The sequence below is a fragment of the Glycine max genome, chromosome 9 (genome assembly GCF_000004515.6).
Source record: "Glycine max cultivar Williams 82 chromosome 9, Glycine_max_v4.0, whole genome shotgun sequence".
Classification (NCBI taxonomy): Eukaryota; Viridiplantae; Streptophyta; class Magnoliopsida; order Fabales; family Fabaceae; genus Glycine; species Glycine max.
The window spans coordinates 41,876,705-41,893,302 of record NC_038245.2 but is presented as its reverse complement, the minus strand read 5'-3'; the positions used below and the strand labels follow the sequence as shown (position 1 = coordinate 41,893,302).

The 16,598-nt window shown below is 33.6% G+C and overlaps 1 protein-coding gene and 1 pseudogene across 5 annotated transcripts; one reads left to right on the top strand and one right to left on the bottom strand.

Annotated features, from left to right (window-relative positions):
* Positions 1-3,693: 3,693 nt before the first annotated feature.
* On the bottom strand, positions 3,694-10,176 carry LOC100777474 (carbon catabolite repressor protein 4 homolog 5). Of its 5 annotated transcripts, none has more exons than XR_417698.4 (15): positions 9,694-10,176; positions 8,240-8,403; positions 7,841-7,906; positions 7,692-7,744; positions 7,386-7,467; positions 7,107-7,153; positions 6,688-6,775; positions 6,356-6,448; positions 6,217-6,249; positions 5,668-5,762; positions 4,886-5,015; positions 4,587-4,672; positions 4,418-4,502; positions 4,123-4,305; positions 3,694-3,964 (listed from the first exon to the last, which is right to left on the bottom strand). XR_417698.4 is itself a non-coding variant. In XM_003543114.5 (14 exons), exons 1-14 carry the CDS (start codon positions 9,818-9,820, stop codon positions 4,237-4,239), a joined length of 1,218 nt encoding a protein of 405 aa, XP_003543162.1. In that variant the 5' UTR covers positions 9,821-10,175; the 3' UTR covers positions 3,694-4,236. The 5 variants fall into 5 exon arrangements, 2 of the variants coding, with proteins under 2 accessions (XP_003543162.1, XP_040860962.1); XR_005886389.1 differs by lacking the exon at positions 9,694-10,176 and adding an exon at positions 8,975-9,672; XM_003543114.5 differs by having other exon boundaries at positions 3,694-4,305; positions 9,694-10,175.
* A 3,211-nt stretch (positions 10,177-13,387) lies between these two features.
* Positions 13,388-15,620, top strand: LOC100776946 (zinc finger protein CONSTANS-LIKE 16-like; annotated as a pseudogene).
* Positions 15,621-16,598: the final 978 nt, after the last annotated feature.

Genomic DNA, 16,598 nt, shown 5'->3' with positions numbered 1-16,598 from the left:
AATACTAATGCTAACAATTATTTTAAATGTTATAACAAAAAGATTATTTTTAATGAGAATCTAATGACCGGTCAACTAACAAGTTTAACCATCCATCACTGATTTTTAAAATAATACTAATAGTTTGAATAAATTAAGTTTTTAGTTTTTAAACTTTTATAAAATTTAAAATTTAAATAAATTTAAATAAAAGTTTGTCTGATAAAGGTTACTCAATTTTTTTATTTAGATTTTTAATCTCTAAAAAAAATTTAATTAGTTACTATGATTTAATTATAAGAACTTTGTTATAGTTTCTGCATTTAAAATTTAGAGGATATTAGCAATAACTAGTTTTAAGAGATGTCTTAAAAAATATTTGTTAACTTTTATAATAACTTAACTTAAAATTGATTTTGACCGTAGAAAAAGAACACTTACATATATAAAAACTTTCCATTAAAAATAAATATGAAAATTCTTAATTCTTACGAAACATATGTAAACATTTCTTAGAATGTATTTTTAGATATATTTCTTATCAAATATATTTTAGATCAATGATAAATCTTATGAAGTAAAGAATTGAAGTTTGTAAAAAATGTTATGGTCTACCGGATAACAAGAGATCCTAATTAATGAATAAAATGTATGATAAAATAGTGAAATCTTATTCAATGCTTACACCAACTTTCTATATAAACTAAATTCAAATTTCATGAAGTTGTTTAAGTTATATTTTTGCTAATGTAACCTTCGTTTGCCAAATCTTAAAGCTGAGTTGCGAAGAGCACAGTTGTAAATGCAGAAAAAAAAAAGTAAAAACAAAAACGTAAAGAACAAAGAAGGAATGTGTCTTGAAATTGAATTGAAGCTCAGTTGTCCCCGCGTGAACTCAATAGAATTGCTCTGCCCAAAGGAACTGAGTGAGATTTTGACTGCACGGGGATAAGTAAGATAGTGGAGTCAACCAATTAGTTTCCCTTTTCTTTATTTTCTAACATTTCAAAGAAAAAACAATAAATAAATATATGTAACGACATTATTATATATTCAACTAATTTTTAGCATTCTAATTATAACTAATGTTACACCATTTTGTTTATACGAGAAAAAATATGTTTCAATCATTTGGAAAGATGTGAGTTCAGGTGGATTGGAAAAAGCTGAAGAGTGAAGAACCTATAAAGAGACACAATTCAGTGTTGGGGGGAGGGAATATACTCAGAGAAACAGAAACGAGTTTCAGCATCATTGTCCAGTCAAATTCAACATCAGTTACTTTCCATAATGTCATCACTGGCTGCTGATTTGGTTTCCTTGTTGTATCCATAAGAAACAAAATTCCCCAATAATAAGAATAATATAGAGTCATTGAAATGTTACTTTTTGGTTTCTACGTCCCTCATTTCACCTCCACAGTGTAAAGTATATGCTTTCTGCAGAAAACAGCATGAATCTGATTAGTTTGGAGCTCTGAAGCAGTCTTCTCTATGCTGTGCTTCCTTTCATGCACTCCTTGAGCCTTTGACCATTGCATGCAACTCTGGTCACTTGATCAGAGACACAACCTTTTTACATGAGATTGAGATCAAAATGGTATGTGAGTTCACCTTGGTATCTGTAATTCAGTGTCTCACGCAGGTTTTGCAATTTCTTTATTTATCATTTTTTCACTTCAGAATTTTCATTTTTTTTACCACTTTAATGCAGGACTTATGTTGGGTTTGAATGCTTTAAGGCTCTTGACACAAGTAAGGGAGATGGTTGTTGTAAGATTTTGGGTTTCTCTAGATACTCGAAAACTTTGATCTTTCCTTGTTTATTTAGATTTTTTTTACGTTTTTTTGGTTCCGGCTTAAAATGTCAAGTTTTAGCACCCAATCTTACTCGGCTTGACCAGGATTGTGTCTTGTGGAAGATACCTGCAATCTCATACAAAAAAATGTTAGACTTTCCTAGGAAAACTCAGAAACAAGGAATGAAATGTAAGAGAGGAAAAGAGAAAGCTCCAGTCAAAGAAGAAAACATAAACACATTGAGGAAAATTATAACTGTGTACACTGACCCTGATGCCACAGATTCTTCAAGTGAAGAAGATGATAAGTTTTTCAGCAATGGCTATCCGTTAAATGGTTGTTCTAAGTGGGTTGTCAAGGAAATTTCGCTTCCATGCATGCCAAGCAACTTACATGAAGAGAATTCTTCACAAGAAGATGCCAAAGGTGAAAAGATCAAAGCAAGTCTAGGCCCTTTTGCAAGTAGAAGGAACAGGAAACCATCAAGCATGTACAAAGGTGTTCCACGTAGTAAATGAGGAAAATATGTGGCAGAAATTAAAGACCCTATTCGAGGGATCAGAATTTGGCTTGGTACTTTTGATACTGAAGAAGAGGCTGCTATGGCATATGAGAGAAAGAAGAATGAGTTTGACAGGAAAAAGAAGTATTGTTTCATCCATCTCCATCATCAGTGCTTGATGTCAGTACTACAAAAGCTCCACTAGATGTTAATGACCTTAATGGTTCAGTCAAAGAAAAGGTCAACGTGGAAACAAATGGTGAAGATGGAGGCATTGATGTGGAACCAGTTTATAGTGAAGACAATTCAATTCTACATTTGCTTGAGGAGCCAGTTGTGCCATCATTGGTTGGTCACGATGGTTTCTATTTGGACGAAATAGAGAAAGAGGCGATGCTTCTTGGTAATGACTTCTATAATTTCTTGGACAATGACATGGAAGGTGGCTCTGTGTGGAATGTGGAACATGGGGAAGGCATCACACTTCCCCCTGTAGACAGTGCTTTTAATGAATTAACTTGGATTGTTGAAACTCTAAATTGGGAATGTTCCTAAATTTTGTAGTTAAGTTAGTGAAACTAGTGGTACAGTTATTACAGAGTATATAGGCAAACAAAATGAGTTTAGGCATGTTGCATTCAATTGTAGAGGCTTTGTTCTTCTGTCAACAAATTGTATCATATTTTCTTCAAACTAAGTGTGTCCTCACATCTTCAGTCTTTTCCTTCTTTCTTCTTATTATGTACACTTTGAAAAGACATTGCTCCGAACTGTACTTTATTAGGTTTTGGCTACCGTTAATGCATGGAAAATCAAAACAAAAAGAAAATGCCAAAGGAAAAAGCAAAAGCATTACAATCACAAGAAATAAATGTTCCCATCATGAAAATTTTTAGCAACTATTTTCCCCTTTCACGAAACATGAAAAAGATTAATTAAGAAGAATCATTTGAAAATATTCCGTTCATTCCTGCCCTGCTATTGGGGTGGCTAACAATGACAATCTACACAATGGTGTGGATTCTCATAAAATCTCTTGCAATTAGATAATTAGCATGAGATAAAACAACCTTTTAACTTGACATGGATCCAATGTTCATTATTTTTTCTTCACCTCTGTTGCACGGGACTCCAGTTGCAGGTTAGGGGATGATAAGACAATAAGACACATCTTTTGGTTGAATCAGATCACATAGTCTTATAACAAGTGTGTGCGCTTGGTTTTTGTTAAACTAGTCTAATGAAAAAAAAATCTTTCAAATTTTCTAATACACGTGTAATAACTAACCGATAAGCACAGCCTAAGCCGTTAAATAAAATTTGTGTTAACAAAGAAGAAAGAAGCTGACACAATGTGACTAAACTTCGAAGTGTAATGTGTAATTAGGGGTGTTAGACCTAAAAAGCAATATCTCATGAATTGATAAATATTTCACATGATATTTGGAGAATTGGAGTTTCTATTTGAAGGTGCTGCATAGAACTCTATATAAAAAAAAAATTAGTGGAAATGGCAGCCAATTTGTCTTGGAATATCATAATACTTTAGAAATACATCAATTGCTCTCTGAACCTCGTAATGAGAGGTTACCTAGCAAGCTCACTATGCAGAAAGTTCTTGATAAATTTTTAAGCAATTCCATGTTCCAAGCAACATCACAGCTAGAAAGGAGAGTTTGCACATCTGTTGCAAAGAGGTGTTTATCAGGTGCAATTCATTAGATCTCATGATGCTCCTTTACCACAAGGAATCAGCAGAGTAAGAAATCTTGAAAGGGATAGAAGTGGACATCAATGGTAAAATTCAATGAGATCTGCAACAGCGGCAATGTTTTGACTCACCTCCATCTCCATATTTGTTGATCAGCTTAAATCTCAGACCTCATACATACTCTTTGTAAACAAAATTAAGAATGAGATCATTCAGCACAGCGTTGGAATTGCATAATGAGGCCATCAGGATACATTGGCATTGTTTGCAAAAGCAAATTCACATACAACAGCTAGGTGGTCACTTCCCCATTTCTACAAGTCAAGAAAGAATCATAAAGATATTGATAATCCAAATCCACTGTGGAACAAAATACGTAAACACATTAATAGTCAAGGTTTCAAGAACTAGATTTAAGTAGATTACCTCACTAGGGAGTCCTCTAGATCTTCTAAGAGTATCAATGGGCAAGGTTTCAAGAACTCTAACTGGAATAAGATCCTCAGAATGCCTGCTTACAAATGACATCAGTAACAACTAACAAACAATTTGTAAATGCAAATTTTTTATGCTTAGTGTCAAACAATATAATTACCAGATATAATCAACAGTTCCCATGAACTTGGAGTGGTATGATGTTGCCAAGGGCTCCCCAATATCATCTCTTGTTCTATGGTTTCCCTGCAGCCACAACCACAACCATATGAGATTTATGAATATTAAGGGGGAATGGGAAATATCACAACTGTTTTGAGTATCCAACGAAAAAATTCTAGAGTTTCCCATATCAATATTTCATGGACAATCTTTATATCACAATCACAAAGAAGTTGCAGAAATATTTGATTTTAAAGATTTTATTGAAGTTGGAGTAGACTTGGGAATACAGCATACAGGAACACCACTATAAGCACTGCAGAGTTTGAGCTGGTGCTGAAGACGAGTGACTCCTTCTGCCCCAGACGCGAGTCTTAGTTCTTCCACACTCCATCTGTACAATTGTCTTGAAACAGACATTGAAATGCTGCTCCAAATACTCAAATAATTAATAAAGAATACTGAATACCTAAAATTTGACATAATCAACAATGGCAACTTCCCTCTAACATTGGACAAATAATAATAATAATAAATAAATAATAATATACTTGAAACACAGGCAAGAAATTAGTTTTGAGTGAATCTTGCTTGGGAGGAGAGCTCTCAGCTCTATCAGTTATATTGCAATATGGTACAAACATAATCTCGTAATTAGGGAAGGAAAATTGCAAAATCAACAAGATGTTCTATCCTAATAAGGTGCAGCGTATAATTACAACAAAATTTAATGCATAACCAAGGAAATAATCAACAACAATAAAGGCAATACTATCATTATAGGCATGTTTGAATTGCAGTCATGTTCAGTTGAGCATCAATCCTCCATGAGTGTAGAGTTCAGTTGAACGTGCATTGGAAAGTGAGATTTCAGTAAAACAAGCACACACTATCATTCAAAGCAATAAAAAAACACATTATAAATATCAACAATCAACAATAATCTACAGTCTTGCAAATAAATGGTCATGAATCTGTTTCATAATTGATAGTTGCCTTGTTCTTTAGGAGTAGCAGGAGGGGAAGTTATAACAGATAGAAACCGAAAATAAAAGACTTAACAAAGACTAAAAAACAACCTAGCGTCATCACCAATCTGTGATCTGAAGACTCTGTTAGTCTGGATTTCAAGCTGTCCTGACATATTTCTGCGATCATGTAATTGGATGTCTAACTGCAATAAATGGAGCAATACTTATAAACACTGAATACTCATTAATGGATTTCTCCCCTCAAAGAACAAGCCCCACCTCTAACAGTGTTTGGATAATAGAATGGAATGGGACAAGTAGGGATAAATTGGACAGGCAGGGTAAGGAATGGAACAAAGCTAACTTTCCCTTTGTTCGTAAGATTAATAAGGGCAAGAAACCTTTAATTTCTTCCAATTCCAACCAATTTTCAGCGGAACAAAGGGTGAATAGATGCTCTTGAATTCCTTTTCCATCCTACCTATTTTCAAACTCCCAAACAAGGGAGTTTGTTCCCCACATTATCTGTAATCCAAACACAGATAAATTACTTACTCAAGGTCTGAGACTCGGCAAATAGTCAAATTTCTCAGATACAGCACAACAATAAGCAAAAAGGCTTGAGAGTATACCATGACAAGGAGATGCCAAACTCACCTTTGATGAAGAAAGAAATTTATATATGGCACTCTGACAGTGTGAGATGAAAAAAAAGAATCAATGAAATAACAGCATATTAGATAGCAGATAACTAATTTGAAATTGACCAATCACTAAGTATAAAGCAATACCATACCTGTGGAACACTATTTAAATCCCCAGCAATAATAACAGGAATGTTGCCCCATTCTTGTGACAACTTGTAAGCTTTATCAAGTAAAAGTCTGACCTATCCATTATGTCATGTAGCAAGTTCCCAGAATCAATAAAATAGATTAGACAACTTAATTAACTATAGACAATTAAATGCATTTTGTTTGACGTAAAACGCTTTGCACCAACCCTAGCCCAAGAAAAAAATACTATTAAAAAGTTAAAAAAAATGAATCACAAACACAAAACACAAATGCCTATGCATGCAAAATCAGCATAATGCTACCCATCTAGTTAAGAAAATTCAAGAAGTACCTGGCCCAGTTTGATGTCACCACGATTTGGGTTGAACAACACGTGTATATTTCCTACTACAAATCTTCTTTTTCCGGTGGATGGTGTCCTATAGATGTAGATCAAATTATGAAAATCATTGGCCATGAAATAGGCACCATGTGTATGAGTGTGTAAGAATATGGGAATACATGAGTGTATACATTATTCTTTCCAAAATTTTCAGTTTTAAACTAGCTTTGCTGCTAAAAATTAGGGATAACATAAAGGTTTTAAGAAGAGTAGGAAATAATAGAAACTAGTAAAATAGTATACATTAGTAAATAATAACCATTCCAGGGTAATGGAATGGAAACACTCTCCAAGTGTTAAACAAAAGATATGTCAAAGACAACAAATAACTGTGTTCATACTACCCATTTTAGACATCTGAAACTTACATTGTTGTTAGGTTACATGCATCAGATTCTTTCTTATCATGGTTTGCCTGTACATTGATAATGAAATAATGAGTTATAAGATATAAAACCAAAACCTAAAACAATAGGTTTCATCGCAGCAAGAACTCATGTATGCATAGTATACAGGAGGTAAATCAGAATTTAAGAGCGAGGGTAAAAATTTGCATCAAAGATCATAAATTCAATTCTTCTAATAAAAGACAACAGAGCAAATATAAAATATTGGAGGGAAACAACTTAAAAAAATAGAAACAATACCTCAAAAACACAAAGCTGAGCAACATTGTTACGCATACCAAATCTTTGAAACTCTATATCTTCTTGATGCAAAAGTTTGAATCTGCATTCACATTCCAAAATATACTTTAATTAGGCCAAATTAAGAATATTTTCTCAATTGCTATGTTCTATTTGCACATTTTCTAGCTATTGGTATTCTGTTGCATCAAGGAATACTTGGGCATATCATTTACTTATTGTCAAAGGTTAACATTGTAAGATATTAAATAAATTGATTAATATAGGATACAAAAACTCAATTACTTATGGATAAGGTAAACCTACAACTTGTCTTTCCAAAATACAGCACATCCATCTTGTGCTTCTCCTGTGCGAGCCTGTGACAAATGAAAATAATGACCCAGATAAGGTACTTGATTAAATATTTGGACTTTTAAAACTTCTACGATAGTTCAAATAGGTATGCAACATACCTTGTAAACACCTTTAAAGCCACTGTTCTGGAAAAGATCATCCAGATCATTAAAATGATCAACCTCCTTCAGACACAAGATTTATGAGAAAGCAATTCTTGACAATCCAATTCTACAATGCATGAAGTTAGCTTACAATTTCAAGCAGGGAAAAATTACTAAATCGGGTAAAATTAAGATGTTTGTGCCAACTGGAATTAACATCAGTGTAACTTGTATCTCAGCAAATCCTACGTAACATGCTCAGAATATCAGAGTCACTAGCTACTCTTTTCTACCTTTTCAAAGCTCAATAGAGATGTATAAATCCTAGCAATAAGAAATGATTTAATGTTTGTAACAAGATAACAAGTAGTGCTGTTATTCAATGTATAACAAAAGGAATCACTATTAAACTACCTGGAAGCACAGTATGCTGGCATTATAGTTATTAATCTCTTCAAGTATGAGCCTTTTCCGCCTGTCCCACTCCAAGAAACTATGTGGAATGTTAGAATACAGATCTGGATGGTTTGATGCATTTTCAACACCAAGTATATTGTATGAAACAACCAGAACCTTATCTGCAAGGGAAGGAATGGTTCAAAATAGCAAATACGAGGTAAGCACAATTTAATCTAGAGTTTAAATGACAAAAGGTTAACAGTGGCTCCCAAATTTTAGAGTAAAGTAGTAGCTATCTTCATCATGGACTGTTTGTTAATGTGAAAAAAAAACCATAAGCAAGCAAATTCCTTCTTCTTTAAATTCAAGCCAATTTTTATTTATTTATTTTGTTGGCAAATATACCATCGCCCCTCCTAAAGCAACTGAAATTTGGGAGAAGGCACTGACCAAAATATATATGAATATGTAGAATGGTATCTGGCAATTAAATTATCCATTTTATACATTTGGTGACAATCTCTACCAGAGAAATATAAAACTAAAATGCTAACTTTTTCCTTAACAGGAAAAGAACCACAACAAACTGTATTCGCATTTCTACGCAAAATTAGACCAAAGCACAAAAACAAACACACCCACATGTGTAATGAATTTGGATGACATTTGAATACAATTTTTCATAGTGAAATAGAATTCAAAGTATTATCCTTTTCATCCAATAGCATATAAATTTCTTGAAATTCTGACCCATGCAATTGGAAAAATCTTTCAAAGAGAAAACCCATCTCCTGGAACACACTCCACAATCTGAAACAGGGGCTTCCAGCTGAGGTGTTCTCTGCTTTGACAGGTAACAAGTACTTAAATTTTCCAGTGGAGGACTTCCACAATCGTGGCCTGCCATGCTGCTGGCCAGGATAGATGACGGCGGCTGCGGCAGCATATGAAATCAACTAGGTCTAGGATTTCATATTCACTCGGGAAGACAGTTACTGCTTCTTAGGGACACACAGTAGGGTGTCATTCACAGGTAGCTATTTTACATATCTTTCCATATCATCATGTAGGTAGCATTCATAGAGAGAATCCACTTAGAACACACAAATAAGATACCGTTTAGGCGTTTACTAATTGTCACAAATATTAATTAATTCAAATGCCTCTTCCTTTCACCTAAACCCTCCACCAAATAAAATAAATTCCCCAATTTTACAAAAGCGATATCGGAATCCATCAATTGGTAGCTATCTTAATCAATTGTGTGTGTATGGCTTTTTGTATATTCCAAAAGCGCTTTTTCTATCATTTTGAATCCACTCTCAGTTCCTAATTATCTCCTCGTTTCCACACAACATTACACAAACGGAACACAATTGGCACCGAATGCAGAATTTCAAAGTGAAATTGAATTCGAATTAATGATGTACAAAAGAAGATAGGTGCTATGTTGTATTTATAATTCTGACCCGTGCAATTAGAAGAGTCTTTGGAAGAGACAACCCATCTCCTACGACATTCCAACGGAGAACGTCTTCTTCTCCGTTTGGACGGAGAATTTTCCGGTGAAGGCCTCCCACGCTTGTGCCGCACCATATTTGCTTCGGTTCAAACTGAAACTCAGAACGTGCGAGTGCGACGGCGAGATGGAGAGCGTGTGCGAGGGCGACGTGCTCGAGTGTCCAAACAGCACGACAATCAGGAGCGCCGGCGACGATAAGAGAACAACGTTGGCCTGGGTGCGCCGGTGGTGACGGGTTTCGCGGATGTGAAAGCTAGGGTTGTGTCTCTGTTTTGATTTTTTTTTTAAAAAAAAAAAAAAAATTAAGTTGCAACGAACCTAGCCGGTTGGCGCTGGGTAAGACCAGTTCGAATGCAAGTTAAGCTGATAAAACCTCCGATACGTAGTAGAACCGGTCGGACTAGTCAGATCGTTCTACGTTTTAAAATATCAGCTAACTGATTTAAATGTGTTTGATAATTGATAAATGTCAAATGAGATAAAAAAAATATATTTTATATTTTTAATATTATAATTTATTTTAAATAACTTATAATTTTAAAAAGTAAAATAATAATTTATTAAATTTTATTTTATAAAAAATGGAAAAAAATTATTAATTTTAATTATACGGTTTAAACTCAAAATTTTCATTTAAAAAAATTAGAATTAAATTAATTGACTTTATTGGAGTTATATTATTTAAAATAATTTTATTTAAACTTTATTAATAATATTATTTTAAAACAAATTAATAAAGCCTTTTTTATAATTTTTCTTAAAGATTTATTTTATTATTTATATAAGAAATATTTGAATATGTATATTTCTCACTTGTATGATGAAACATGATAAAAATTATATCTTCTAACTGATAAAATAATTTTTTTTTTGTGTGGTTTCAGTGCTGTAAAATGAAGTACATATAATTTTGTTTTTTTTTATCATATTTTATTTAACAAACAAATATTTTAACTATAAATCCAAATAAATAATATAATAAATCATAAAAATAAATTGTTTGACATTAAATAAACTAAAAAAAAAATAGAATTTCAAGTTGCATAATAACCCTGAATATGCCATAACAAAGAAAAATCATGCATGGAATGCAAGAAAAATTTCAGTACATATTAATTACTTTGGTGCTCATACTAAGGTGACATGCAAAATATCATGAAAAAACTACTAAGACTAATTAATTTTAAAAAATACAAAATTGAACTGCATTTTATAATTAACTAGTATGATACTAAGGCATATGCATGGGTGATATTGATGTTTACACACTTTCTAAAAGCAAATAAACAATAAAATGCATACCATCTCCTTCCCATATTTTCTAATGTTAAGGATTTTTTTAAGTAAGTTAATGTTTAAGGTTATTACACATAGATTAATAAATATTTAATAGAATTAAAATTGTTATATTTGGACTAAAATGTTTTTATTTAATGCTTTGATCTTTGATACTTATATCATTAGTAACAGGTATTAAATAAGAATATATTTGAGAAAAAAAAAATATTTTAGAGACACCCATTATGCTATGAGACATTTAGGAAGAGAGAGAAAACATATAAGTATTATAGGATTTATGATGGGATAAGAAGAGAAAAATAAAAAAATAATAAAAATGTTAGAGAGATGTTTAAAATAAGTGGATATTTTTTTTATCATTACTCTTAAGAAAAATATATTAGATTTTAAAATCCCCAGTCATCAATTGTTTTAGGAAAAAAAAAACATCAAAAAGACATGGGAAGAAAATAGTATTAAATTTACCAAGGTTGTTGCTTATAGAGATTTTTTTTAAAGGTCGTTGCTTCTAGAGATGTTGTGCATAATATATTGTTTACAAAAAGGTTAAACTATGAATTAAAAAACTGAAAGTGCTAATATATTAAAATGTTAACTGATAGCTATGAATCTTAGGCTTTATCAGCAACAAATTTTATCATGCATAATATCCTGTGATCCCGTTATAAATCTAAAAAAAATATCTGATCGATCTGTTACATTCATATCTCATTACACACAACAGATGTCATAAGTTAGTTTGCTCCTATTGTTCCATCAAACTCTTGAAGATTTTATTATATCATCATCAAATTGACATTAACATTGTACTAAGATTCCCTCTATACTACCCCGATCGAGTTACTGCGTTGTAGCACGCAAAATTTGTTCCCTCTGCTTGTCTGTGTCCCCTTTTTTTCCTCCCTGTTGTTTGTAAATTTACAAGAAAGGATAAGATCGTCATGGCACCAATGATAGGGAATTTATTGAAAGGAAAGTTGTAGAAGGGTGCTAAAGGAGGCTCTTGGAAGAGACTGGTCACTGTTCATAATATTGCAAAACCAGCACAAAATTAAATAGCAACATTTTTGGCTGCATCTATATGTGTCTATGTGTAATTTGTGGTTTTGATGAATAGAGAATTTATATATGGGCCCAAACAAAATGTAGGAAATTTTATGGTAAACTATTCTTTGGACTGATTCCTAGAATGTCAACATTTGTAGTTAATTTGTGATAATTTCACTATCTAATTGCTCTTGTATATGTTTTCACATCAAATTGCCTCTCATGTATGGAAATTTGAGTGAAGATATTGATTTATAAGCATAACCAAATGACAGGAAATATCCATTTCACTCTCTTGGTTGGGGTTATATACATCAATCAAATAAATCATCACCATTTATATATATAAGATCAATGCTTACAAAGCCCACAAATTAGAAAATCATGTGATTGGCCAATAATGGAACGGTTGGTGGGACTTTAATGCTCAAAAAATTTGAGCCACCAGTATAAGATAAAAAAGAGAAAGCAAGGTGAAATCCCCACATAGTAAATTTAACCATATTTTTGGACACACTCAATAACAAAACATAAAGCATAAATTTATTTCTGGTTCAAATTTCTGTGAAGCAAAAGTACCAAACTCTAAAGCTGAACTCTTCCAAATTAGTCAACTGGAACCATATATTATTCAAACACAGGGCTGCATCTATTGGTGGAAAATGCACCGTGGCAAATGAGAAAGTTGAATTGAAGGCAACCACAGGCCAAGTGAAAGCAACGTGAAGGGAGGACCGCAGAAAGGAATTATTGAATTACAGTTGCAACACAACAGAAAAGGTCTTACTCTAACACACACACACACCAACAACACTGACACTAGTAGACACTCGCACATAACCTGTTGGATCCACTAGAAATCCCATAAAAGGAAAGGTAACCAATAAGAATTCAGATAATAAGATGAACATCAAAGCTCCAGCCAATGAGCTTTGCGATGAGACCAAGTCGTGGGTCCCTAAGACCTTCACCCATTGTCCTGTAGCAAATTACTAAACTTCTTACGTGGCTAAACCTTAATTACATTGGACAAATTAATTGTATAACTTATGACTATTATAGTCTTAATTAATATATATGACACATAAGTATTATATTAAATTGATAATCTCAATTATATGTCAGATCAAAACCAAAGACACGTGGTATGAGAACCATAGACACACATTGGTTTGAGATTACCCAGAAGATTGAACTCAATTGATTATTTAAATTGTGTAAATTATTGTAAATTTTTTATATCTAAGTTCGACTTACCTAAAATATATAGTAGTTTGAGACTATAATAATTTCTCATTACACTGGGGGGGCAAGGAACCAAGTGAGTAAGAACAAACTATAAGACCCCACTGTGCTTCTCTCTCATCACATTTTCAAGTCTCAGCATAACCAATAATTGAAATTGAATCATTTGGGTCTCTAGCTAGATACAAACACCACCACCCCTCTTTCCCACTCCTCAACACTGTTATGATCCCTTGTTGGTAACTATTCAATTTGCACTTCCCTTCGCAACCAAGAAAATCAGCTCCTATATGACCAACGAAATGAAAGAAGCAAGTGCCTTAGGAGCTAGAACAGCACGAGCATGCGAGAGCTGCCTAAAAGTAAGAGCAAGGTGGTATTGTGCAGCTGATGATGCTTTCCTTTGCCATGGCTGTGACAACATGGTTCACTCAGCAAACCAATTAGCAAGCAGACACGAAAGGGTGAAGCTTCAAACTGCATCCTCCAAGGTCAACTACTCAGTGACCCCTAAGGTAGCATGGCACAGTGGATTCACACGCAAGGCAAGAACCCCTCGCAGCAACAACAAGCACTCATCGCTGCAACAACAACAACAAAAACCATTACATGAAGAACAAGGAGAAGAAGAAGAAGTGTTTTTCAATAACACCATCATTAGTGTTCAACCCCTTGTGCCTGAGCTTGGAAGTGAAGAGCCATTGCTTAATGATGAGACCGAGGAGCAACTCCTGTGTCGCGTGCCCGTATTTGATGCTGAGCTTTGTAGCATATACAATGAAGTGAAGGACGAGGTTAATGTAGCTGGTGGTGAAGTAGCCTTTGACTTGGAAAACTTTTCTTCTGAGTTTCTACCAACAGATATGGATCTTGCTGAGTTTTCTGCTGATGTGGAAAGCTTACTTGGAAACGGGGTTGATGAGGATTCACCTGTGAAGAAAGGATCAGAACTAGTGCTTCTTGATTGCAAAGAAGAAGGAGATGATGAAATGGATGCATGTGTTAATGGAATTGGAGCCAACAAAGATGCAATGGTTAAGGTCAAAGATGAAGAAGAACTTGATGCTGATGATGACACAGCTTGCCATTTGGATTCGATTCTTGACATGAATAGCGAGGCCTTTAATTGGAATATTGCTGAGTCAGAGTCACCTGCACAGGCACAAGAAGATGAAGTGAGTAAAGTGGGAACCAATAAGAAGGACATATTTTTGAGGCTAAACTATGAAGAAGTCATTACTGCTTGGGCAAGTCAAGGTTCTCCATGGACTACAGGAACCCCACCTAAGTTCTTCAACTCCGATGATTGCTGGCTAGACTTGGTAACTTCTCTTCAACCCTCTTTGCTTATGCAGCAGTATCTTCTTGTGTGTTTGGTTTGACTTATTTTTATGAGAATAAATTTTTCAGTTTTCTTATAGTATCATAGCCGATCTCATATATATCTGGCTAAAGGAGGAAGGTTGTGTTGCGTCTTCAGTAACCGATGTAAAATTCGTCGATATACCTGAAATCATTCGTAGGGCGGAGATGTGTTATGCCTTCGGTAACCAATGCAAAGTTCGTCGATATACCTAACATGAATCGCTCACAGTGAGATAAAATTTTGTTGTTGTGGATACATGAGAGCTCTCAAAAGAAAACTATTATATATTTTTTATTTTTTTTAAAAAAGAAAAAGTCTCTCAACAAGCATGCAGCTACTCAATTATGCACAATTGTATTGTATAGGTGGCCGTAGCTCCTTATGAGTTGTTTAATTACATAGCTGTGTTTTTAGTTTTTGAAGTTGCAAACCAAAATACTGAGTTTTTAAAAAAAATTTAGAAATGACCATTTAAATTGTTTTGAAGCTCAAACTTGATCATCACTGTTTCTATAGTTGAAATGAAACTTTCTAATTTTTATTTTATTTTGTTAAGGGTTCGAATGGTGGGGGTGTTCAATGCTATTATGGGGAAGTGAGAAGCTTAAGAGTGCATGCAGATGGGGGAAGAGAAGCAAGAGTGTCAAGGTACCGAGAGAAGAGAAGAACGCGTTTATTTGCAAAGAAGATAAGGTATGAAGTGAGGAAGTTAAACGCGGAGAAAAGACCTAGAATGAAAGGTCGATTTGTGAAGAGTGTTCCTTTGTTGGAGCCACTGCTTTGCCAGCTTAATTATCAATCATCACCACTGACATGATTGATCATCAAAGTGATCAAATTAATGGTTAACTTCTCCAAGTTAATTTGATTTTATGGAAAAGTTAATTTTTAGATTAATTATTAGTTACTTGGTTTTGCCATATATGTACAATATCATCACTAGGTCAGGTTTCTCTTGCTTGGGATATTTATTTCTTTCTCTAACAGGTCTAGCTAGTACTAATGGAAATGTGGTAGCCCCTCTCAGCATTTTGAAGGCTTTGGTAATCAATTTCAGAAGCCCTTTTTCAATGTTGCTTGATTGTCATCATATGAATAAAAATCTGTAACTAATCTATATGCTGATGTTATGTTTACCTTTTAACTCTTTGAGGGTACTGATTAACAGTGTTTAATATATCGGGTACTTATATCTACAAGTTTTACATCTGCTTTGCATATAGGAATTGAAGAAGAAGGAAAGCAGCAGGTGAAATGGACTATATAAAAGATTAAAAATACTCTTCAAATATTTGAACTAATTCACTATCAAATGTTATAAAGAACAGATACATGCATGGGAAATCTTAAAATGGTGGATACAATGCAAATAGCTTACACACACATATGGCATAGACTTATATATAGAGACTAATTAACTAGCATACTAAAGAGAATATATGTAATTCAAACAACAATTAATGAGTGTTGCATCCAACTAACAATCGATTAATTTCTCTTAAATTGCTAAAATTTTGATACTGATATTATAGTGAATATAATTCTAATTAAACTTCACTGAAATGTGTTGCTATCAACCAGCTTGATGCTATGTGCTTTTGGAGATTTGTTGGTTCTCCCAAGTTTGTCGGTTCAGAGATTGGTTGGTTCTTTCAATTTCGTGAGCTTGATTAGTTCTAGATTGGTAAAACTATCTACGTTTTTTTTAGTTGCATGAATCAACTAACATTTGTTTTACATGAACCAATTAACTTAAACCACTACATTTGAAGTGAATTCAAATTCGCTCCTGCATATACCTAGCCACACTAGAGGACAAAAATGTGGCCCAATATATGGTAATGGTGAGCTAAGAAAATACAAATGTTAAGATCGAGCATCCTATCTTGTATATG

Excerpts from the sequence above, each read along its gene's own strand:
- LOC100777474 (XM_041005028.1), bottom strand. The coding sequence starts at position 9,170 with ATGCTGCCGCAGCCGCCGTCATCTATCCTGGCCAGCAGCATGGCAGGC. Across the intron at positions 7,468-7,691 it reads GTATTTTGGAAAGACAAGTT|ATTCAAACTTTTGCATCAAG; the intron begins GTAGGTTTACCT and ends ATGTGAATGCAG. Across the intron at positions 6,776-7,106 it reads GCATGTAACCTAACAACAAT|GACACCATCCACCGGAAAAA; the intron begins GTAAGTTTCAGA and ends CTACATCTATAG.